This window comes from Canis aureus, chromosome 18 (genome assembly GCF_053574225.1).
Source record: "Canis aureus isolate CA01 chromosome 18, VMU_Caureus_v.1.0, whole genome shotgun sequence".
In the NCBI taxonomy this organism is placed as follows: Eukaryota; Metazoa; Chordata; class Mammalia; order Carnivora; family Canidae; genus Canis; species Canis aureus.
In genome coordinates this window covers 16,709,578-16,733,450 of record NC_135628.1, presented here as the reverse complement: position 1 = coordinate 16,733,450, position 23,873 = coordinate 16,709,578, and the positions used below count along the sequence as shown (strand labels likewise).

General features: G+C 37.0%; 1 protein-coding gene across 8 annotated transcripts in view; it reads right to left on the bottom strand.

Moving 5' to 3' along the window:
• Nucleotides 1-23,873, bottom strand: part of PDE1C (phosphodiesterase 1C) — a 482,957-nt gene that overhangs the window by 34,944 nt on the left and 424,140 nt on the right. For all 8 annotated transcript variants that reach the window (XM_077856290.1, XM_077856292.1, XM_077856291.1 and 5 more), the window contains 2 exons: nucleotides 22,147-22,377; nucleotides 15,501-15,578 (listed from right to left, as the gene is read on the bottom strand). In XM_077856290.1, the coding sequence (XP_077712416.1) occupies nucleotides 15,501-15,578; nucleotides 22,147-22,377 (309 nt within the window). The remainder of the gene's footprint in view (nucleotides 1-15,500; nucleotides 15,579-22,146; nucleotides 22,378-23,873) is intronic.

The following is a 23,873-nucleotide window of genomic DNA, read 5'->3' as shown; positions in this document are numbered from 1 at the left end:
AATACTAACTACCTTAGGAGATGTCCCCAGGCCCTCAAATATAAAACCCAATTTTATTATGATGATAGAAGTTTGAGGTTGATTTTTTAATAAATGATCAATTGGTTGGAAGGATGCTAGGGACAGCTGACAAGGACCACTGTTACACCCAGTGTGCCTCAACTAGCCAACAAGGGAAGTGATGCACATCTTCCTCCTTGTGGCCTGGATTAGCAGAGGCCAGCTGTCTAGCCTACAGGGTTCTAGAGATGGAAAGAAGTCCATCTAGGATCTTTAATGGAACCCAAAGGCCCTTGAAAAAATACCTTTCTCCTTTCCTAGTCATTGCTTCTGAATAAGATGAGAAGGACTGGCTGTGGATCTCCACCATCCCTCCACAGTCTTCTGGTCAAGGGATGGACGGAAGGGTAAATAAAGGAAATGTGTGTCTCAGCTGTGCCTGTGTTCATTAAGTATAACCAACAGTAAAAGATGCTCTGTAGTTGGGTCTGTGACCTGAATGACCATCCCAGCCTTCCCAAACACATGTTCTCTCTAAAGTAGTTTCCATCCATAGATTTCTTAGAGCACTTACTATAAGGTAACTCCTATCATAGCTATCTGCAAGATGTTCCACGCAGACCATAGACTCCTTGGGGGTAGGGAAAACATCATTTATCTTCATAACTCTTTGCATATGTTATAATGTCCAACACACTGCACATGCTCAACAAGTATTTTTTAACTGAAAGGAAGTGAACTAAATAAGCGTCAGGTAAATGGGACAGATATAGAAGAATAACGAGTAGGAAGTCTCTCTCTACCCTTTTTGAGAATCTTTTCACAGCAGGAAATAAAAATTAAAAAGAAAATCATAAATGTATTTATTTAATATTTTATTCAATAGCAAGGCATGATATGTAAAAAATGTATACTTCCTTTGCAGAAATTGCCCCACTGTGGAGACTAATATCCCAGAGAAGAGCCACCTGTTGTGCAGGTAGCTTTGACATGGTCTGTAAATCAGGCTTGCTCCTCATTCACTCCACACTTCCTCCTCTGAACTTTGAGTGTCTTATATTTGCTTTGTTGTGGTTTGGTTTTATGTTTTTGTTTTCAATTTAAACTAAAATTAGATAAGCATTTTAAGCTAAAATTGGGTAAGACTACAAAGTATTAGGAAAATAAGTTCCTGAAACCAGATAAATGGCCATTCTGTATCTGAGATAAGGGATTATTTTTTGTTACAGAGTCTTTGAATTCCATTGATTGTAAATCTATGTTGCCTTTTGGAGGTCACAAAAAAGCAGTAAAGCACCTCTTTATGATTGATAAACAGAAATGGAAAGTATCTTCACCTAACTTGGGATAATTTGTGAAAATATCAGGGCACCTGGGTGGCTCAGTGGTTGAGCATCTGCCTTTGGCTCAGGTCATTATCCTGGGGTCCTGGGATCGAGTCCCACATTGGGCTCCCCATAGGGAGCTTGCTTCTCCCTCTGCCTATGTCTCGGACTCCATGTGTCTCTCCTGAGTAAATTAAATCTTTTAAAAAATCTGAGAAAATATCTAAGCAATGTCATCCAACCACCCACCCCCTGACCAAAGACTTCTTATGTCTCACAAAGGGGCAGCCATTGGAGCCCTGAATCCTGAAGCACATGCTGTATGAATTCACAGAAATATATTAACTCTATGGAAATGAATAAGAAAAAATGTAAAAATGTTTCAGTGACTTCATTTGGAGAAAAAGAGGTGGAAATTTACAACAACATGGTCTTGTTTATTCTACCCTTCCCACGTTACTCCTCCTCTAGGTAAGTGGAGATGCTGTATGAAACCATTTGGTTTAAAGATAATTGTTTTAAGAAGAGGCTTAAATTTCGATTTAATGCTACTTGACTCTAAAAATGTGTTTATCTGTCATAATGTTTATTCCTAGATCATCTCTGAGGCAGGCCTCACAGAAATCTGGCACCAAGCTTGAAAAACAACTGTAAACACTTTTCTCTTTCATTTTTCTTGGTTTTGATTTTTTACAGCCTGATTCAACTATCATCCAAGCTCAAAGAATAAAGCTGACTTGGCTGAGAACAGACCTGGGATTCAAACCAGATTTTTAGGTTCCAGAAACTCTACCATAGCTGCCTCCGTATGGAGTTGACTTTCTACGAAAACCACAAAATGATACAGTAAGCAATGGAAAGGAAGACTAAATGTGGTAAAACCAAACTCAATTTTGGATGTATAGTAGAATTTCTGGGGCTTATAAGTGGGTTCTGGTTTGGAATAATAATTATGAGAAAATGCTAAAAACAAAAAAACCCACATTATTTTAGATACAGCTATTAGAATTGATCTAGGCACAGATTTCACTGTTTAGGTCATAAATGCTATTTTAAATTGTTATCACTAGATATCCAAAAGCATATATTGCCTCCTTTCTCCATGACCCAAATGATAAAGGATATAATTACAATATGATTATTCTAAGTTAATTGTATGCATGTAATACTAATGCTACAGTCCTGCTAAGATACACGGGTGGATGGGTGGATGGATGGACAGATGGATGGATGGATGAACAGATGGACAGACCGAGAGAGTTAGTAAGTAAATGTATGGAAATATAACTTACTGAAACCTTGCCTAGGTCAACATGATGAGCTCCTAAAATTTAGCCATTTGATCCAAATACACAGAATAAGAACAGTACAAAAGATAGTAGTTCTTAGCTCCCACCTTTGCCCATTTTTTTCTTTTCTTTTGATCCACAGCATCTGTGCTATCATTGAGAATAATGATGGTATTAAACTTTTAGTCTCTAACTTTTCTGCCCTCTCCCTCCCTTTACACAGCATGGTGTTTCTTTCCAAACTTAAAATCTGTCAATAACTCACTCTCTTCTACCCCATGTTGCCCGAGGTATTTTACTGCTGTTACTCTCTGTATTAATAACTTAGTACTTTAACACCCAAGAAATAATGAAAACATCCAACTCTGCAAGTGCTCCAGGGTCTGGCCCACTCTTAAAAGGTAAGTAAACATCAGGCATCAGCAGCCCTTAACACTCTTTGGTGCAGGTGAGACAACCAAGATTTGTCTCCATACAAAAGTTTTGTTTCTGATCAGTCTTTGAATCTGCTATTTTTTTATTTAAATTCAATTAGCCAATAGAAAGTACATTCTTCATTTCAGATATAGTGTGCAATGATTTATCAGTTATGTATAACACCCAGTGCTATAACCACATCACGTGCCCTCCTTAATGTGCATCACCCACTTACCCCATTCCCCCACCCACCACCCCTCCATCAACCCTCAGTTTGTTTCCTAGTGTTAAGAGTCTCTCATCTCTAATGATTTTTCTCCCTCTCTTGGGAAAGTCTAATGACTTTCCCATTCTGCTATTTTTGAAGCCAACAAGAAGCCAGAGACTGTAGAGACCAAGAAGGTCCTTCAGAGAAAGTTAAGTGAGGCTGGAATTTTAAACCTGAAACATTATGACTGCTCTTCATGCTTTTCTCAATTTTTTTAGTTTAGGAAAAGCAATATAAGATTCAAGATAAGTGAGAGAAAAAAACAAATATTTTCTCTCAAGTTTTCACTGTGGCTCCAGAGTATAAGTTAAAAATAGCATGCATTGTAGAGGGCTAACACTTATGAAGTACAGACGTCATCACTTGAAGATCGTGGTGCCCTTCTGTGAGAATGCTAAGAATAAATACAAAGAGGAAGCTTCGATACTTGCTTGATATTGCATTTTTAACGGTTCTCCTTGCATGTGGGTGTCTAGAAAAGAAATGGCATTAACAATGTAGACAGTGCTAGCTCCTGGAACTGGCACATATTTATGGCAAAGGCAGCTGCTATTTTAAAGAATTTTTTATAATGTTAATAGAGTTTCTCTTGACAAATGCATTGCTACTTGTGTTTTTCCCATCCCTGTGTAGAATTTGACAAAATCTATTTTTTAAGGGGGAAAACAGATAAGTATTTATTTCATGAATACTAAAAAGTTATTTTTAATCCTGAACATCAGTGTTAAAGGAAAAAAAATCACATTTTCCACAGTTCCAAAATTATAATCCTTTCTGTCAGACGGGGTTCCTTTAAAAATACAATGGTACATTAAGAGTGTAACGAAATGTCTAGAAGATAAAGTGAAACAATGAAAGCTTATATACCAATAATTCCAAGGGAAAAAATGTTTAAAAAGATTAATTTTGTCATTACCGAAGTATACATAATATACTTTTATTTGACATTTCTACTATGTAGTTATTTGGTTAGAGACTGGAATCTAAATGGCTATATAAAAAACATGAATTGACTTTAGAGTATTCTTTAGCATAACACAATTTAATTATATTAAACCCACCAACCTTATGTCATATTATATGGATCATACCACCTATAAATGCAATATATGTATATGTTTATATACTACACATATATTTACACAATTATCTATAACATATCCCATATGTATATACATATATATTTCAGTTGCTGTTTCAATACTACAAATGTGAATTTCAAAAAAACAAGAATGTACAGGAGGATGCCACATGTTCCCTTATCATCTACCATGAGGATATCTATTATACACCCTCCTTGAGAAGCACAGAGATATTTACTAAACCTAAAAGTATATAAAAATACTATTTGGTTTGAAATGGATGTTTGTAACCAAAAGAGCTAACTGTTCTGATTCACTGTGACTCATTGATGCTAGAACCATGTGTAAGTAATAGGCTTTGTACTTCCTTGCTCCCAAGAATATAACACTGTAGTAAAAAGGAGCAGGAACATTTTGTAGTTCAACCCTATTTGACCATTTTCTACCATGTATCATGGAATGGTTAACAGTCTTCCCCAAAATCCATCCAAAAAACAATTATGTTGGGTTTCCGCATTGCTGAACTCACAATAACTCTTGTTGGGTCAACCTACAGCACAGCTTCTGAAAATAGCTAAAAAATAACACTTAAGTATATCAATCAAAATGTTTTAGCAACAAAACCCTTTAAAATCTAATTAGTGAGGTTTTATCCAGAACATGAGGATAATAAGCATCTGAAAAATAATATTGCAATTTTCTCTTCCATTTATCAAACTTTTTACGGTTTTCCTTTGACAGGGACGTTGGAGTGCAGGATTTAGACCCTTGGGTTATCACACAACTTGAGAAAATAAGGGTGTAAAAATGTTTTGAAAAACAAATATTTCATGGCTCTTCTTGCTAAACCATACCGTTTACTTATTGTTGATGCTCCATATGTTAATATATACACATAAATTTGTTAAGTAAATGGGTCACAGGAGTTTTCATGGACAAATGGCTAAGGGAAATGGGATATTAATCAGAACATGTGTTGTTATGATGACTTATCTTAACTGGGACTCAGGGGACTCCAGATGTTTGGTCCCCGTACACGCATGGAAAATAATTCATAAGGATGCTGCGTTCTCATGTTGAGGGAACATTCTTCTTAAAAAATAGGCCTTCTTTTTGTCAAAACATAAAGGGCTACAGTGTAATATCTTCCCAGAACTAAGAAAAAAAATGTTCTCCTCTGAGAAGGAAAGAAGTAAAAACCCCAAAAGATGGGATTAACTATTTGTAGAAACTACCTCGAGACAGCAGAGGTTGACTTCAGTGGCATGATCAATAGTGAGGTGTACTGCAAATGATTCATGGCTAAAAACAGTTAAATACTGAAGTTTTATAAGTTTTGTCCTTAAAGGAAATTAGAAAGGACTGAAGGCTATTGTTAAAGTAGCACTGCCTTGGGTGTGAGAGGAAAGGACAGTGTAATAGTTACTGCTGTCAGAACTGTTCACCATCCTTGGCCTTTTTTACCCACCACAGTTCATGATCTGAGCATACCTTTGGAGATCTGTAAAGCTTATGAAAATCTGGTAGGCTATGGTGGAGAATCAAAAACAATGCCTTAAAAACAAAGAAGTTTCTGCAAGGTTAAGGCCAAAAATGTGATCAATAACAACTAAAAGTGAACAAGAGATCAACCTATCTGACGGTTGAATGTGTGGTCGAAAAGAGACTTTTAGAAAGAGAGGTGCCATGGAGGAGTGCCTCTCACACTGTCAGAATGCAGGGCATTCGAGATTGCCCCCATCTATTCTTCCTGGCAAGGCTATCCTGATGGTGGAGACAGATGTATCAGGATATTCTACTTTGAAGTCACACTTTTTCATCAAGTAACTCCCCTTGTGTTTTCAGTTTGTCAAGCAACTTTCTTGTATGATTTGAGTTCCCAGGTAGGTTTTCTTTAGGAGAAAGAAACCACTGACTGGACAGTTGACACAAATATTCCAGGGTACATCAGTAAGTTAGCAGTCAAAACCATACATTGATTATGAGTATTGGTGTTAGTGTCAACAAATCTTTTGCAGCATAACCAACTCTTGGTTTACGGTCAATATGAAACTCCTCTGCCATTGTGTAGAGTCCTTCTTGCTAATCAGCAGGCCTCCTTTATATCATCATATATAGCACAGGCTCCCAAATGATGGAACTGCTTGAGTTTTTCTCCAAATAAGATAGTTCTTATATAGAGAAAAAAATGAATAAAAATCCACAAAGTGTATTTCACTTCAAAAATCCTATGTCAAGAATTTTCAAGATTCCATAATCTTCGTCTATTACTAAATTGTATTATGTGTACCTTATGCAACACAAATTGGGATAGAAGTTTAAGATGGTCATTAAGATACTGCTCTTTAAGACTTGTGAACCCATCAGAATTCTGAATAAAACCATATAGACAGCTGCTTAGAAACAAGTCAATCTGTCAAAAATTGAGGAAAATATTAAGTGACTATAAATGCCTTTAAAGTCCCCCATGACTAGGTAGGATATATGGAATTGATTCAAATATGAATGTACTGAAGATGGGTAAATGTGTTCAATTGTTTCTATAGCTCTACATGGACCAAGGCACAGCCAGCATCAGCTGCAAGTGATAACGAAGCCCTGTGGGAAGAAACAGCATAGATTGGAACAAAGAGGAAATAAAAGGAGGCAGCGGCTACAAGCTATGGTTTTGAGGGTCTGAAATAGGGCAGGTCTTTATTTTGGTGTATAAAGACAGCCTAACAACCACTGTCCTGCGTAGTGTGGGGGAAAATATTTGGAAGAAAGAATGAGGTGAGCGTAATTCCCTGAGAAGAAAATACTGGGTACAGGTATCCATGCAGACTTGAAAACGGATGATTGCCTCAACAAATGCACAGCTCCTGAATAATGATATATGTGCCAGTGTGTTTGTTGCTTCTCAAATCTCTGAACATGAACTTAAGTTAGGAACCATCTCTGCTGTAAAGACAGACATGTATCTCAGTTTTCCAGGCACCTATTATTGGACTGTTTCCTCCCTGGATTTGCAGAGAAGGGTACAACTCCAGGTCTGTGCAGGCCCTATCTATCTCTCTCTCTCACTATGAACTCCACTGCAAAGCAAGACATGACACCCCACCCTTTAGGCAACTAACAAAATATTTTCAACTCTAGCTAAAAAATAAGAGCATCAAGTAAGACTCAGGTGTAAAGGTTCAGACTATATCCTTCCACTGCTTTTATTAAGAACTTGGTGCATCTATTAAAATAGAACAAAAGGAATCTAACAAAGTCAAAGTCATCCATTCCATTTATTTACCCACTTTCAAACTACTTTGGTAGGATCAGCTATATTAAAAAAAAAAAAAAAATAGGAAAAATACATCCAAATATGAGGACTCACATCCCAGGCAAAATGCTTGAATGTAAACAACAAACCTTTTAATCTCAAGTAGTTGTTCTACACGACCCAACAAGAATATTGGCTCCATTGTCTTTTGTTTTCTGTATTGAGATCCAAGAGATGAGAACATGAGCAACTTAAGAAATAAACAGAAAAAGTGCCTATAAGGAAATGAGCTTAGAGACTCATTTCCCCGACAGACAAAGGCAAGTAACAGCTAAGAAAGTTTTAGTGAATATAATATACAAGTATAAAATCATCTCTCCACGTATAAGTTTTATTTTGTTTTCTCTCAATATGGGTTTTAATTTGGCTTTTAATTTGCATTTCTTACTTATGTCTATGATTTCCTAATGTGCTTATTTGCTAGCTGTACATCTCTTCTTGTGAAATGTTTAAATCTTTTGCATGTCTTTAATTAAGTTGTTTGTTTTCTTATTATTGAACATAGAAGTTTCTGTATATATTTTGGATATAACTCCTTCAATACAAATAGGCTTTGCAAATATTTTCCCCAGGTCTGTGGGCTGTCCTTTCATTCTAATAGAAGCTTCTGAAGAGTAGATGTTTTTAATTTTGATAAAACATAATTTGTCAATTTGTTCTTTTATGGTTTGTACTTTTGGTGTCATGCCTAGAAAACCTTTGCCTAACCTGCGATTGCAGAGTTACTCCTGTTTTCCTAACCATAAGTTTTATAGTTTCACATTTTAAATTTAGGGTTATGATCTATTTTAATGTTTCCATATGATGTAAAATATGAGATAATTATTTGCATATCAGTATCAAATTGTTCCATCACCATTTGTTAATGACTACCTTTCTCCATGGAATGCCCTGCCCTTTGTTAATAAGTTATCCATGTATATGTGGATTTATTTCTGGACTCTCTAATCTATTGACCCATCTGTTTATCTTGATCCTAATACCACACTGCCTTAATTACTACAGCTTTACAGTAAGTCTTGAAACAAGGCTACCTTTTTAGTCCTCCAATTTTTCCCTTCTTTTTCCAAGTTGCTTTGTCTATTTTGGGTGCTTTGCATCTCCATATAAATTTTAGAATTGGCTTGTCAATTTCTACCAAAAAAAAAAAAAACCTTCTAGAATTTTAATTGGGATTGTATGAATCTGTAGATCAATTTGGAGAGGACTTACATTTTCACTATCTCTGGAAAATCCCCCAGTATTTTGAAACTAAACACTATGCCTCTAAATAATTGTCAGATCAATGCAAAAATCAAGATGGAAATTAGAAAGTATTTTGAACTAAATGTGAATACAAATGCAACATGTTAAAATTTATGGCATACTACTAAAGTGGTACTTAGAAATTTACAGCACTTAATGCCTACATTAGAAAAAAATAAGTCAAATTAATCACATTAACTTCCATATTAAAAAACTAGAACATAAGGCAAACTCAACCCAAAAGTAAGCAGAAGAAAAAAAAGATAAATGAAATAAAAACAGAAAAACAACAGGGAATATTAATAATAATAATTAATAAAACTTATTATCCTCTAACCAGACTGGTCTAAGAAAAAAAGAGAAAAAAGATAAATTACCAATATAGAAAAATAGATTAAGTCACTACATATTCTACAAATAATAAAAGAATAATAAAATAGTATGAATATCCTTATGCCAATTTAATTCCACTATGACCTATAAATATACTTTGCATGACTTGGGTCCTTTTCAATTTATTGGGACTTGTTTTATATCTTACAATCTGGTCTATATTGATAAATGTTCTGTGTGCACTTGAAAAGAACGTGTATTCTTTATTGTTGGGTATTCTAGGAACACCACTTGGGTAAAGTTGGTTGGTAATGTTAAAATCTTCCTTTCTTGCAGATTTTGTATCAATAGATATTCTATCAACGATTGAGAGAGGAATATTACTGTCTCTAATAAAATCATGGATTAAAAAATTTTTTACAGTTCATTTCATGTATTTTGGTGCATAAATATAAAGGATTATCATATAGTCTTGATAAATGGGCAACTTTATTATGAAATGAACTTCTTTATCTCCGGTGATAGTGTTTGCAATGAAATCTATTTTGTAAGATACTAATGCAGGCCTTAAAGCTTTCTTTTTATTAGTGTTAATTGGTATGCCAATTTCCATCCTTTTACTTTTGGGCTATTTGTGTCTTTTTTTTAATAAAGTTAGACTATAATTGGGTTTTACAATCTGAAAACCTCTGCCTTTTTATTGGGGTGCTTAGGAAATTTAATGTCATAACTGATATCCTTAGTTTTAAGTCCATGATCCTGCTATTTGTTTCCTATTTGTCTCATATGTTTTTTGTTCCCTTATTACTTTTTGCCTTCTTACCGATTAAGTTTTTTTATTATTTCATTTATCTCTTTTGTTGGCTTATTAGCTATATGTCTGTGTTTTGTTATTTTAATTTAATTGCTTTAGAGTTTATAGCATATGCTTTTAATTTATCACAGTCTACTTTCAAATGATATTATATATATCACTTCATGTATAATATTAGAACTTTACAATAGTATTCTTTCATTTCTCTCTTCCCAGCTTTTTATGCTATTGTTGTCTTTTTATGCTATTGTTTTATGCTATTTCAATTGTATATGTTATTTTTTATTTATTTATTTATTTATTTATTTATTTGAGAAAGAGTGTGTACAGGAGGGGCAGAGAGAGAGAGAGAGAGAGAGAGAATCTCAAGCAGACTCCATGCTGATCATGAAGCCTGATCTCATGACCTTGAAATCACCACCTGAGCTAAAACCAAGAGTCAACCACCTAACCAAATGCACCACCCAGGCACCCCTCAGTTATATATGTCATAAATCAAACAATGTATTATCATAATTTTGTTCAAATAGTCGGCGATCTTTAAGAGGTTTAAATGATAAGAAAAAAAATCTTGTATATTTATCCATTTAGTTATCATTTTTTGTGTGCCTGATTCTTTTCTGCAGGTTCATATTTCCAACTGGCATAGTTATCCTACTGCCTTTCATTAACATTTCTGGTAGTGTGGATCTACTGGTAATGAATTCTTTCAGCTTTTATATCTGAAAGATATGTTTACTGTGTATGGAATTCTTTTTTAAAAAGATTATTTATTTATTCATGAGATGTGTATGGAATTCTTAATTGAATTATTTTTTTCTTTCAGCATATTAGCTCCACTGTCTTCTTATTTGCATTGTTTCTGATAAGAAATCTACAATTATCCTTATCTTTGTTTAATGTACTTGAGTTTTTCTATTTCTCTAGCTGTTTTTAAATTTTCTTTTCTTTACTGGTTTTTAATAATATGATTATGCCATGTTTTGGTGTAATTTTCTTCAAATTTCTTGTGCTTGGTCTTTACTGAGCTTCTTGAGTCTGTGCATTTATAATTTTCATCACCGAGCAAAATTTTAGCCATCAAATATTTTTCTTTCCTCCCCTCCCTCTTCTTTATGTTGGGGATTCCAATTACACATACATTAGGCTGTTGAAGATGTCCTACAATTCATGGATGCCCTTTACAATTTTCTTTTGGTTTCATTTTGGATAGTTTTTCACTACTCTTTTCTTCCACAGTGTTTATCTCATTCACTATATTTATTATTAATCTTATCCAACGTTATTGGATAATTTCATCCAGTGTGTTTTCCACATCAGACACTGTACTGCTCATCTCTAGAAGTTTCCCCTTCTTTATATCTCCCATGTCTCTAATCAACTTCCAAACATATGGGCTATAGTTATAAGAACTACTTTAATGTTCTTGTCTGCTATTCTAACTTCTATTTCAGTTCTGGATTGGCTTCCATTGTTTCTCTCTCTCTCTCTCTCTCTCTCTCTCCCTCCCTCCCTCCCTCCCTCCATCCCTCCTTCCCTCTCATTACAGGTAGTATTTTCTTGCTTCTTTGCATGTCCAATAATTTTTTTGTCAACTATTGGATATTATGAACTTTACCTTGTTGGGTACTGGATATTTTTGTATTCCTATATATGCCTATGAACTTTAGTCTAGAGTAGAGTTAAGTTATTTGGAAACACTCTGATCCTTTTATGTCTTGCTTTCAAGGTTTATTAGATAAGACCAAAGCAATATTTAGCCTACAGCTACCTACTCCCCCATTAATAAAATAAGACAATCGGGTGGATTCTACACAATTCTCTTTAAATGATGAGGTCTTCAATCCAGCTAGTTGGAATTGGCACTTTTCTTGCCTTATATGAAGTGTGAACATTCGGACCATTCCTTCTAATCTTCTTGAATGGTTCTTTCCTGATCTCAGGCAGTTTCCTATCTGCATGGTCAATCAGTACTCTGATGAGTGGATACTCTTTAGATCTCTGGACTTCTATATCTCTACAGATCTCTCTTCTCTGGTACTTTATCTTGTTAACTTCAGCCACCACCGCAGCTCTCCCTGGATCTTTATTCACTTCTTCAACTCAAGAAGTCCATCAGGTCTGCCTGGGTTCTCCCTCATATGCTGCCTGGAAACCCTCTCAAGGGACTACACTGAAGCAATCATAGTGCTTATTTCATTTGTTTCCTGTTTCTTGAAGATCACTGTCTTTCATTTCATTTCTTTTTTTTAATATTTTTATTTATTCATGACACACACACACACACACACACACACACACACACAGAGGTAGAGACACAGTGTCTTTCATTTCTTAATGTCCAGTATCTTGAAGACTATTTTTCCACATAAGTTGTCTTTTATTATGATTATTATTGTTTCAGGTGAAAGGGTGAATCTAATTCTTATTAGTCCTCTTTGGCAGAAGCAGAGGTCCATAAATAGTCTTTTGTCTACCCTTTTCACTTTATATTGCTGACTTTAAATTTCATGAACATCTTTAAATATTCCGATTCCCAGAACATTCAGTGAAGGAGAAATTCCTGCTGAACTCCTCTGGAGCTTGGCAAACAACCCTGTAGGGCCTAATTATAATCAATCTTTTAAGAGACACAAAATGGTGGCTATCTCTTATATCTCTGTTAATGTAGTCAAATAAAGTTAAGGGCAAATTCATATTTCCGAGCAATTCTTAAAAATTTTGGCAGGTCCAAGAGGCTATGCTGTTTCAAAAATGGCTAAAATCACACTGAAAAAGAACTCATTCACTGACACCCCACAAGTCTCCCAGTGACACTGTAAAAGTTTAGGCCCTAAGAGAATCTTGGCTCAGAGGCCCAGTCTTTTTATGTTAGTACATTTCTCCCTAAGAGTAAACAAGGTAGTTTCGAAGGACATTCATTCTTTAAAGTCAGTTTGAAAATTAGTGCTACAGGATACTAAGGAGAACCTCAGTAGCCTGACAGAGATAATGTACAACTGCAATGTGTTCACTATGCCAGGATGTAATTTATGCTTTCAGCACACACTCCTTCCCTCTGTGAGTGCCTCAGCTCACTGGGGTTTGGGAATAACCAACTGCGGTCCAGTTTCCATCAAGCTTCTTTCTGAATGCATACAATGTTGCAATTTCCAACCATAGTGGGTTTGGTCATACTGGGCACTGAACTGTGCTTGGATATTTCCTCTCAAAAATTAGACAGAGCTGGTCACCACTGGTTCCCAGGGGGAGAGGCATGAAAAATAGTTAAATTGGCTTCCTCTAGTTATCAAATGTAATAGGATCTATTAAAAAGAAATAACAAAATGTATGTGGTTGTTACTAGACAGCTTTTAAAAATAAATGTACCCACTATTCATGTATCATTTAAAATTTTTCCTAGAGTTTCGATGACCAAAATTGAAGAGATAAATGAGACTGACTGAAATCTTTTCTACTTCATGCCACCAAGAATAGCTTTCATCCTAGTAATGATTTTTGGCTAAGATAGCACAAGTAACTAAAGCCCAATGACCTATGTCCTTATGATATCAAAGCAGTAAGAATAACTGATATCATATTAGCCCATCTATGAAATTAAAATACAAGGTTGTTCATGTCCAACTTTGTGTATAAACTTGCTAGTATTATGAATATACCAGACCCATTTAAAGCAGTGGAAAGTTAGAGTTATGGAGGGAAAAAGAATTTTTCTTATTACTGTACCCTGTTCACCACCCTATGGAATCAAGAATCCTGTTCATTAAACAATCAAGCTTTACATTTATTTGTCCAATAGAACATAATACCTATTTACCCTCTCCCATACAGCCCTTTTATAAAAAAGTTGCTTAATTATTTTAAATACTTGGGGACAATTAAATTATAAGGGCTCAGGTAAAATAAAAGGGCTTCATGAAGGTAATAAAATCTAATTCACAATGCCCATATAATATCATAATAGATATTTGTAGCACAATATGCAACAAGATCCCATGTTAAAGATTTGGGACTCAGTTTATTCTGCGCTTTTATGCTGTAGGAATTTAGATAGGCCACTGAATTCAGGATGGGCCAGGTGTTCAGGTGCTGGGTTTATACATTACATTTATACTGTACATTTTCTGGCTTGCATTACCTTGACTTGGTTTAATGATATCTGGCAACAAATCTTACCCTACAGCAGAGTCTAGCTAGGATGACTACCATTTTGAATTCTGTTTTGTCTCCCATGTAATTCATGTCTTAGTCACAATCATTTGAGGAAGGTATTTTTATTAGGTACATGGATTTCACTTACATAAACAATTTGGCGCAAAACTGCATATGGATGTTTCCTAGATATTATGTGATAAGACACCTTGAATGAGCTTAAAAGAAAAGGCTTAAGAACCGATTTCACACATGAGTAAAGAAAACCTGTCATAGTGGCTTGAAGATGAAAGCTAGAAGGGCTGCTTCCTTTTTAATAGGTGGAGTTGTGTTCAAATTTTTTCTTACTCTTCGAACTGAATACACAGTATTTGTTCTTCAATGACATTTAAACCAAACTATCAAAGAACAGCTTAGCATCCACAATGTCTCCAGGGAGGCATAACTCAAAGAGAGTCTGGGACTTTTGAACAAACCATTACCTAGAAACTTGCGTTTTCAGTTTATCATGTACACATATGAAGGAGTTGCTATGCATAAGCCCAAGTTACAACTGAACCAGGAGATTTATATAAAAGGCGGGAGCAGTTTTCTCAGTAGGATAGTACAAAGTCTGAAAGAGAATAAAATCTAAACTTTCAGGTTTTAGAAAGAGTAAGATGCTTTGTGAAAAGTAAGAGCAATGTTCATGGAGCACATCACAAGGTAGGTTCATTCTACCTTGGGTATTTGGTGGGGTTTGCCATCCAAAGCTTGCCTTTGAGACTTGCTGACCAAACTGCATTATACAAATATGTCTGTTTTCCAATATGTGGGCCTTCCAACATAGTGATAACACTGGACAGATCTCTCATCTTATCAAAAGTAATAATTCCTCATTAAAAGAGAAAATGTGAAAATTGAAAACATAGAACATTTCCCATTTATGCTACACAACTCACAATCAAAGACTTGTATTCCATCTCATTCCAACCAGCAAGTCTAGAGTCAACTTTAAAGTTAAAATGAAAAAATGCCAAGTGGTAAAGACAGAGTGTAGAATGCATTTGTGATGGAGAAAGAATGGTGGAGGGGAAGAGATACAATGATAATCTGTAAATTATTGAAATAGGGATTGAGTACTTCTTAAATGTAGTGAAGGGTTTTTTCAGGGTATAATACAAGAATATATTAACAACCACGATTTCAATTCTAGGTGTAATTCTAACAAACCTGCATTAAATTGCACATTTTATGGAAAAATATAATGGGAATTATGTTCTTACCATCTGTTTTCTTTGAATCACTTCCGACATTAGATTGATCCTTCCTGTCTGTCTTATTTTTACCATCTTTCAAGTCACCTGAAAGTAATAAACATGACAAACAGTATATGTATATAGTTAAAAGGGAAGTTATAACTAGTCTTAAACTTGTCAAGGTAAAAAGATGAAAAAAATCCATAATTTTAGTCATGAAGGGGGTACTTGTCTGAATGTAAATATCTTTTTAATCCATATATTAGGTCTTAAAAGCTAGATTATGATCTAGAAATTAAAACAAAGTTCCTGTTAAGCAACATTACACTTAAGCCAATAATGTTTATTTTCCAAGAAAGGCAATTTAGCTTTATTACTGAGTTGTGGAGTGTGGAAAACTTAGGTCAAATGTAAGTTATCCCAGCTAATAGCTACTTAACCTCTATATGCCTCAATTTCCTCATCTGCAAAATGGGGATGATAATAGCTACTTTATAGACATAATAAAAGGACAAATGTATTTAAGTTAGTGAATGTGATATCTGGCACATCATACAATGACAACTGAACTCTAAAACAGAGTTATAAATGGTATTCTAAGTAATGAGCTTGTCAAAATATGATTTGTAAATGTTAAAAAAACACTATGCAGGGGGATCACTGGGTGGCCCAGCGGTTTAGGGTCTGCCTTTGGCCCAAGGCGTGATCCTGGAGTTCTGGGATCGAGTCCGAGGATCGAGTCCCATATCAGGCTCCCTGCATGGAGCCTGCTTCTCCCTCTGCCTATGTCTCTGCCTCTCTCTCTCTCTATGTGTGTGTGTCTCTCATGAATAAATAAATAAAATCTTAAAAAAAAACACTATGCAAACAAATGTAGAATAAACACATGTCAAAAACTTAATTCATTCACAAAGGAATCAGAGAGATGGTGTTAAGGGCATTTAAGGAAATGGGTATTTATAGGTAGAAAACTGTTAAAATAAGATTGATGTGTTAGAAACAAAACTGGTCATGTCCTACAGGGCAATAAAAATAATAACTTATGAGTGGGGGGAATCTCTTCTAACAGTCAAAAATCTCTAAATTAGCATGTAACTTTACAGTACCTAGGCTTGAGTCAAGGTAAATGACAAGGTTAAACACAGTCATGTTCTAAAGCAGAAGTCACTGGGCAACCCAGGTGGCTCAGCGGTTTAGCACTACCTTCAGCCCAGGGTGTGATCCTGGAGACACAGGATTGAGTCCCAGGACGGGCTCCCTGCAGGGAGCCTGCTTCTCCCTCTGGCTGTGTCTCTGCCTCTCTCTCTGTGTGTCTCTCATGAATAAATAAATAAAACATTAAAAAAAATAAAGCAGAAGTCATCAAAATGTAGCTCATGGGCCAATCTGGAAATAGAGATCTTTGGGAATATCATGTCCATTTGTTTACATATTGTCTGTGGCTGCTTTCATGCTGCAGTGGTAGGTGCCACATAGTTGCAATGGAGACACACAAAACTAGGAGTAGTTAATGGCTGGGCTAACACAGAGAAAGCTTGCTGACCCTTGTCTAAGAGAATTAAATAATCCCTGGCCACGTTTGTCCACCAGTAATGTCACTGTGACATTGAAAGGACATGGCATCCCTTCCCCCAGCCCTATTCTCAAGTTTTGGAAATTCTTCTTACAATCTTACTAATAGCATCTTTGTTTTTAGCCTGCATAAAACCCAGAATACACAACATTACAACTAAAATACCAGTACTTCTTAAAACAAGAAGACCCTAAGAATAATTGCAACCAGGGAGGACTATCTTTTTTTTTTTTAAAGAAAAGATAGAGGTCCTATCTTTTTTTTGCTTTCTTTGTGCCAGGCAATGTGATAAATGCTTTGTGTGCAGCATTTCACTAAATTATTTCAACAACCCCATTATGAAAGTACTGTTATTGCAAGTAGACAAATTCATCACAGTTTAATTCACTAAATTATCAATTTGCAGAATAACAAACTCATCAAATGATGTTTTCCAAGTGTGGGTTTTCCCTTGACTTCACTACAGCCACTGTGTCACACACTGGTCAATCCTGCTGTGTTGAGTGCAGTGCACTGGCTGCTGGCTGCCAATGGTTCACAAACCATCCTGGCCCCATCTCTGCCTATAACCTTGCATGTATTTCTCCTTCCAGCAGCAGAAATGCTCCTGTTGGCCTCTGCAGACCTGGTTTAAGCAATTCATCTGACAGTTTTTGCATATATGGCCAACTGATCTTTCCATAAAGTGATTTTGTTTAAGCAGACTTGTGAAGAATGGACATGAAACTCATATTACCATCTCCATTTTATGGCTATGGAACCTAAGGCTTGGAAAAAGTAATCTACCACAATATACACAGATGGCTTTGAGTCTAGAAGCTAAGCTTTCAACCACTGTATCTTGCAACTTTCCTATGAAGCTTAAGTTTTCAATTTCTGTTTATTGCTGCCATTTCTAAATGCCTTTGGCCTACATATTTATAAAGAAATGGTTATCTAAGCATAATTCAAGACCATTTTGGGTTGTAATATATTCAACATAGTAAGTATTTTCAATGGAATTTGATAAATCCTAAGCTAAGAGTCAATAAATTCTCCAAGTTTCCTCTTACTCTTAATTCTGAAATAGGATGAACTGGCTGAAGGGACTGAGGTAAAAGGGGGTCAACTCTAGGCAGGGTGTAAGCAGGAGGAATTCAAGTGAAGGGCATGGTCATCACCCTTTACCATCACCAATGGCCAAAGGGAGAATTCCTTTGGAGGTCCCATGAACAGTTCAAATATTGGCTCTTGTTTTAAGGATGCCAGAGATGGATTCAAGGATTTTGAGCCCTATCGTCAAACTAATTCTCTGTAGAAAAAAAATCTTTCTTTCCTAAATGAGCCTTCACATCCTAATGCACAATACTTTACACCTTCAAGGTTTCCATGGACTGGAGCTTTATGTACAGCTGCATCAAGATCAGGATGTCTTCCAGAAGTCATAGGGGGGTTCAATTTGCTGGATTCTAGGCAGCAGCCTGTGGCAACCTGCCTTTTCCTCAGTCAGGGTTGGGGAGGTTGAGAAAGGAAGTACCTTGTTGGAAACCAAAGCTTAAGGGATCTCATATATGCTGATGAGAACACCTTTAGAACTCCACTTAACCAATGTTCTCTGGTTCTATCCCGGAAGTATCTTGGGTGACCACAAAGAAGGATTATGGGAAAGTGACACATATTTGTTTGATGATGTTCCTTGAACAGAATCCATTAGGTAATTTCCCATGGGTTGTATATGGAGTAATGGCTGATCTGAGCTGTTATTCAATAAACAGAGGAAACAAAAGAGCCTTTCTGCACAGTTATAAATCATTTTAATTAGACTGCTGTAACACAGTCCCGAACCACCATTAGGTTTTCTTATTATTGCTCAAAATTGACTTCTTTTCCCATGTCTCATTTAATACTTAATTTTTAAGGGAAATGGTAGACTGTTGATTACTTTGGGAAATAAACACAGTTGTGAAATCAACCCAGCCTGGTTGAAAATTTGGTCTCCTATTTGTCTCTTTCAGGGTCTCTCTCTAATGGTCTTCAAAATAGATTACTGCCACCTCTACCCTCTCTGGGTATTTGTTTATACTCATTGCATAGAATTCATAACTTTCTCTATGATTGGCATGTTTTTTGTTCATTGGTTTCTCTCCCTCAGCAGACCAGGGGTTGGTCACATGGCCCCATTGCCTGATATTATATGGCCTACAAACTAAGAATAGTTTTTATATAATTAAATAGTTGAAAAAGGAGAATATTTAATGACAGTTGAAATTATATAGAATTCACACTTGAATTTTCATAAAGTTGTATTGGAATACAGCCATGCTCCTTTGTTTATATATTATCTGTGGCTGCTTTTATACTAAAACATAACTGTTCAGCAGTTGCAACAGAGATTGCATGGCTCCCCAAATCTACAATATTTACTATCCTGCCCTTTACAGAAAAAGTGCGCCAAACCCTGCAATAGATTATAAACTTATTGTGGACCTCAGCTGAGCCTCAATATTCTTCTGATTTCCTAGTCTCTCCAATAATGCCAAAACTTGCAAACAGTAGGGATATGCTGATTATGAAATACAGAATTTGGACTTGGACCTAAATTTGACTTGAAATCTCTACTTAGTGGTTGCTGGACCTTAAGCAAGTGATTTAACCTGAATCTCTGTTTCCTCATCTGCAAAATGGGAATGATATATCTACCTCACAGAGCTGTTAGCATTTTTTACATGACTTAGTGTAGGTAAAAATCTCATGTACAACATCTGGCACATATTATGCATTCAATAAATGTTATTGGTAATACTTTTGTTAAAGGAAGACATTTTAACCCACTTTTCTAAAAGAAAAAAAAAACTAGGGAAGAAACCACATCTTGCCCCTCTCAGGAGCCCTTCAATACTCCTTCTCTGAGAAGGAGATACTCATCTAGAAGGAGGAGTTTGAGAATGCATAGCTTCAGCTCAGCCACCCAATTCTCTGATTCCCAAACCCCTTTGAGATGTGTTTTCCACAAGACACACCTTTTCTGTCACTCCACGAGCAGCCCGCCAGGGTTGGGAAAGAGGTGGCAGTTCCTAGGCCTGCCTGCTCTGCCAGTGTCTGGTTGGCTAAGCTCAGTTCAAGGCTGATGGATGAAGTAGCCTATGTGCTCGGCAGACTGAGTCCCATTTTCCAATCCAACTCCAGTTGCAGTAGAGCTATATTTTGATCACAGACTTTCTGATACTGTATCTCTCTCTGAGAGAGCTCAGGAGGTTCTGAACTCGGGAGGGGGATGAGAAGGGATCTTCTGCACTGCCCTGTAACAGCAACAGGTATATCATAATTCTTATAAAACTGAACATATTTTCTGGACAATGATGCACCTGAATGCAAAGCAAACCAGTTAGGAGCAGTCTCCAGAACCAGGCTGTTGAGGTGCAGCACAGGGTGGAAGAAGGCCTTCTCAATTTCCTAGGGTGCTCATGGGGTCACATGAGGGAATTTATGCAAAGCCCTTGGAACATGATAGGAGCTCTTAATATTATCATATGTATTAAAATATTGTTTCTGGATTCTATATGTTCTGTATGTTCATTGTAAAAATAATTGGAGAGTGTTGTGCTAAGCACCTTCTACATGTTCCTCATTCACTCAGGCTGGGAAGCATACATAACAGCTACAGCGTGGCCTACCAGGTGGATAAGAGAACAAACCTGTAAAGAGAGGACTTAGAGCAGCATCTGGTGTATAGTCAATAGATGCTAGTTATTCTACCGTTGTCATTGTTTCTGCTATCATTCTCATTACTGGAGGCTCACAGTGGCCCTGCGGTGAACAGGAATTATTATACACATTTTACGGAGCCACTAGAAAGTTAAGGAACCTGGCCAAGGCCACCAGGAAGTGAAAGGCACAGCTGTGACTTGGATCCAGGTCTGTCGAACTGCAAAACTACCTTGCCACAACTTGGCCCTTGAAGGCTTCAGAGACTATGGCCTTCCTGCTCTTCCCTAAACAAGGTGGCCAATCCCATGCCCTTTTGCCTTAGCTCATCTCGTTTCCTCTGGTGAAGAAGGCCCTGTCCCTCATCTGACTGGCAAAGTTCAGTATTTAAAACACAGTTCAGGCACGACCACCTCCTGAAGCTTTCTTTGACATTTCTCCATTCCAGGAGCCCCAGAGCAACAAAGCTAATGTCTTTTTTTTTTTTTTTACATGATCCTTGATCATTTTAGCTGCCATGCCATGACTTTAATTTGCTCAGAATTATTTCCAAGGCTGTCTATGTTCTCTCTGAGATTGTGGACTTCCTGTGGCTTTTGCATTTCTTTTTTTCTTTTTTTTTTTTTTTAAAGATTTTACTTATTCATGAGAGACAGAGAGAGGGGCAGAGACATAGGCAGAGGGAGAAGCAGGTTCCCTGCAGCGGGGGCAGGGAACCTGATGTGGGACTCAATCCCAGGACCGGGGATCATGACCTGAGCCAAAGACAGACGCTCAACAGTGAGCCACCCAGGAGTCCCGGCCTTTCCATTTTTAAATACTCAGTGCCAAGCACAAGGCACAAGGTGGTGACCAGATCAACCTGGTTTGCCTGGTACTTTTTGGCTTTAAAATCTAAAACTCTGGATGCCAGGAAATTCCCCAGTACCAAGCAAATGGGATAAGGTGGTCACCATAACGTATATACTTTTTCACCTACAGACATACAGACACATTCTACTGGAATAGACCCTAGATAGACCTGAGCCCCAGCCCTGCCTGCTAGAGGGATAGTACCCACATCAGATGGACTTTCCATCCACCCATCTGGCAGTGAGCACTCAGGAAAATGCTGAGATTGTTATGAGTTACTTCCTCAATGGCTAGGCAGGCACTGGCCAGAGTCTCCAGAACGGTTGGGAAAAGCTTAGAAGCTCCAAGTCTCCCCAGAGGGAATGGCCTAAGCCAGTCTCTGGCTTCATCTGATGGGATCCTCATGGGACCCAGGGCCCAGTGAGGTGTGATCAGCAGCAGCTGGGAAGACCAGACACACCTGGCTCAGAGAGCCAACCACATAGGTGCCGTTATTTGCCAGTTTTCGTTCATTATGTCATTGATATCCCAATGAAAGAGTTCCACCAGTGAAACTGTACTCACCATTCTGTTGTTTTTCTCCTGAGGACTTCTCAGATTTGGAATTCTTTCCACGAGGGTTGTCACTTTTGTTTGTGCGTGTTCCGTTAACTTGATTCTTAGCTTCTCCAGATGTCTTTTTTTCGGTTTTGCCAGCCGCACCCTCTTCAGCCTGGCTTTTGGCTTCCATTTCCTTTTGCTTCTCCTCTGCAGCCAGGCGAGCTTTTTCTTCCGCCTCCTTCTTGGCCTTCTCCTCTGTATCCATGGCAAGTCAGGAAAGACACAGAAAAGATGAAAGGAGGTCACGCTATTAGGAGAATTGCCTCTTCAAACAAAAACAAGTATTTGCACTGAGTGTTTGGGATCTATTTTTGGTTAATTCAAGTCAGGTTAGTGTGTATATTCAGGAAACCAATAATATAGGTTCATGGTGATGTCATTTCTGAAAATAGTGGGTGAGAAAAAGGAGCAGGGAGAAAGTAATAAGGATCATAATAATTAATAAACCGATATAACAATTGGCATTTTCAATGTTTATCATCAATAACTTCTCTTGAGTGTGTCCTCTATGTCAGGTATTACACTAAGTGCTTTTCAAGGACTACTTCTTTTCATTCCCAAAACAGCCTTAGGCAGTAGCTACTTTCATTTTAGCTCTATTTTACAAATGTGAAATCAAGGCTCTGGAACATTACAAAACCCTTCCATGACCCCAGTAGAAATTGGAGTTTCATGGATATCTGCTTAGGATCTGGAGTTTAAACATAGACAATTGATAACAAAACAGAAAGACAGGAAAAATAATTGCCACTAGAATAACACAGTTTCAGGCCAGTGTTTATGAATTTAAAAGTAGGAAGAGGATAATCAAGCCTTACAAAAAGCATGGTCTTCGAACTGTCCACAAGATTAGAGGTAGTCTTTTTGTTGTTGTTGTTGCTGTTTTTTTAGAGGTAGTCTTTAGTTTGGGCAGATACCCTAGTCTTCCCCTTTAATGAGAGAATGTCAGCCTCGTTTCCAATTCTGTTTACTGTGAAACGGTCTGGCTCTGTGTTTCATCAAAAACATAGGGTAGTTGCATACGGTCAAGCATTCATGACAACATTGTTTCATTCATTCAACTAATTTCTATTGAGAAGTGACAGTGTCAAGCACCATTTTAGGCGCTGGGATTATAGCAGCAAGCAAGATTTAATGGAACAGAAAAGATCATAATTAAGTAAGCAAGTCACTAAGATAATTTCAGGTGGTAAAAAGGACTTTGCCAAAAAGGCAAAGCAAAGTAATATGATGGAACAGGATCAGTATAAGAGAAGGAGGTGGCATTAGATCAGGAGGTAAATAAAATGCTATTTGACAAATTCTTAATGATGAATTGCTGGCCATGAAATAATCAGGGAAAATCACATTCCAGGCAAAGGAAATAAAAAATGTCAAGGCCATGAGGTAGGAATGAGCTTGGTATGTTCAAGAGATACTAAGTTAGTCAGTATGGCTAACATAGATTTAGAAGAGTTTGGTGACAGATGATGTGGTCAAACAACCAAGGACATGCAGAGTTGAGACCTTGCAGGGCCTTGGAGGCAATGAGGTGGTGCTGGGCTGTAGGAAATAACACACACCTAACAGAAGCCAATCCTCCCTTAGGGGAGAGACTCGCTCTGCTTAGCATCCAACTGATTCAAAAGGCCTTCCAGATTGTGGCATCCATTATAAAAAGCATTATTGCATTTTTTCTCTAGATATGTTAA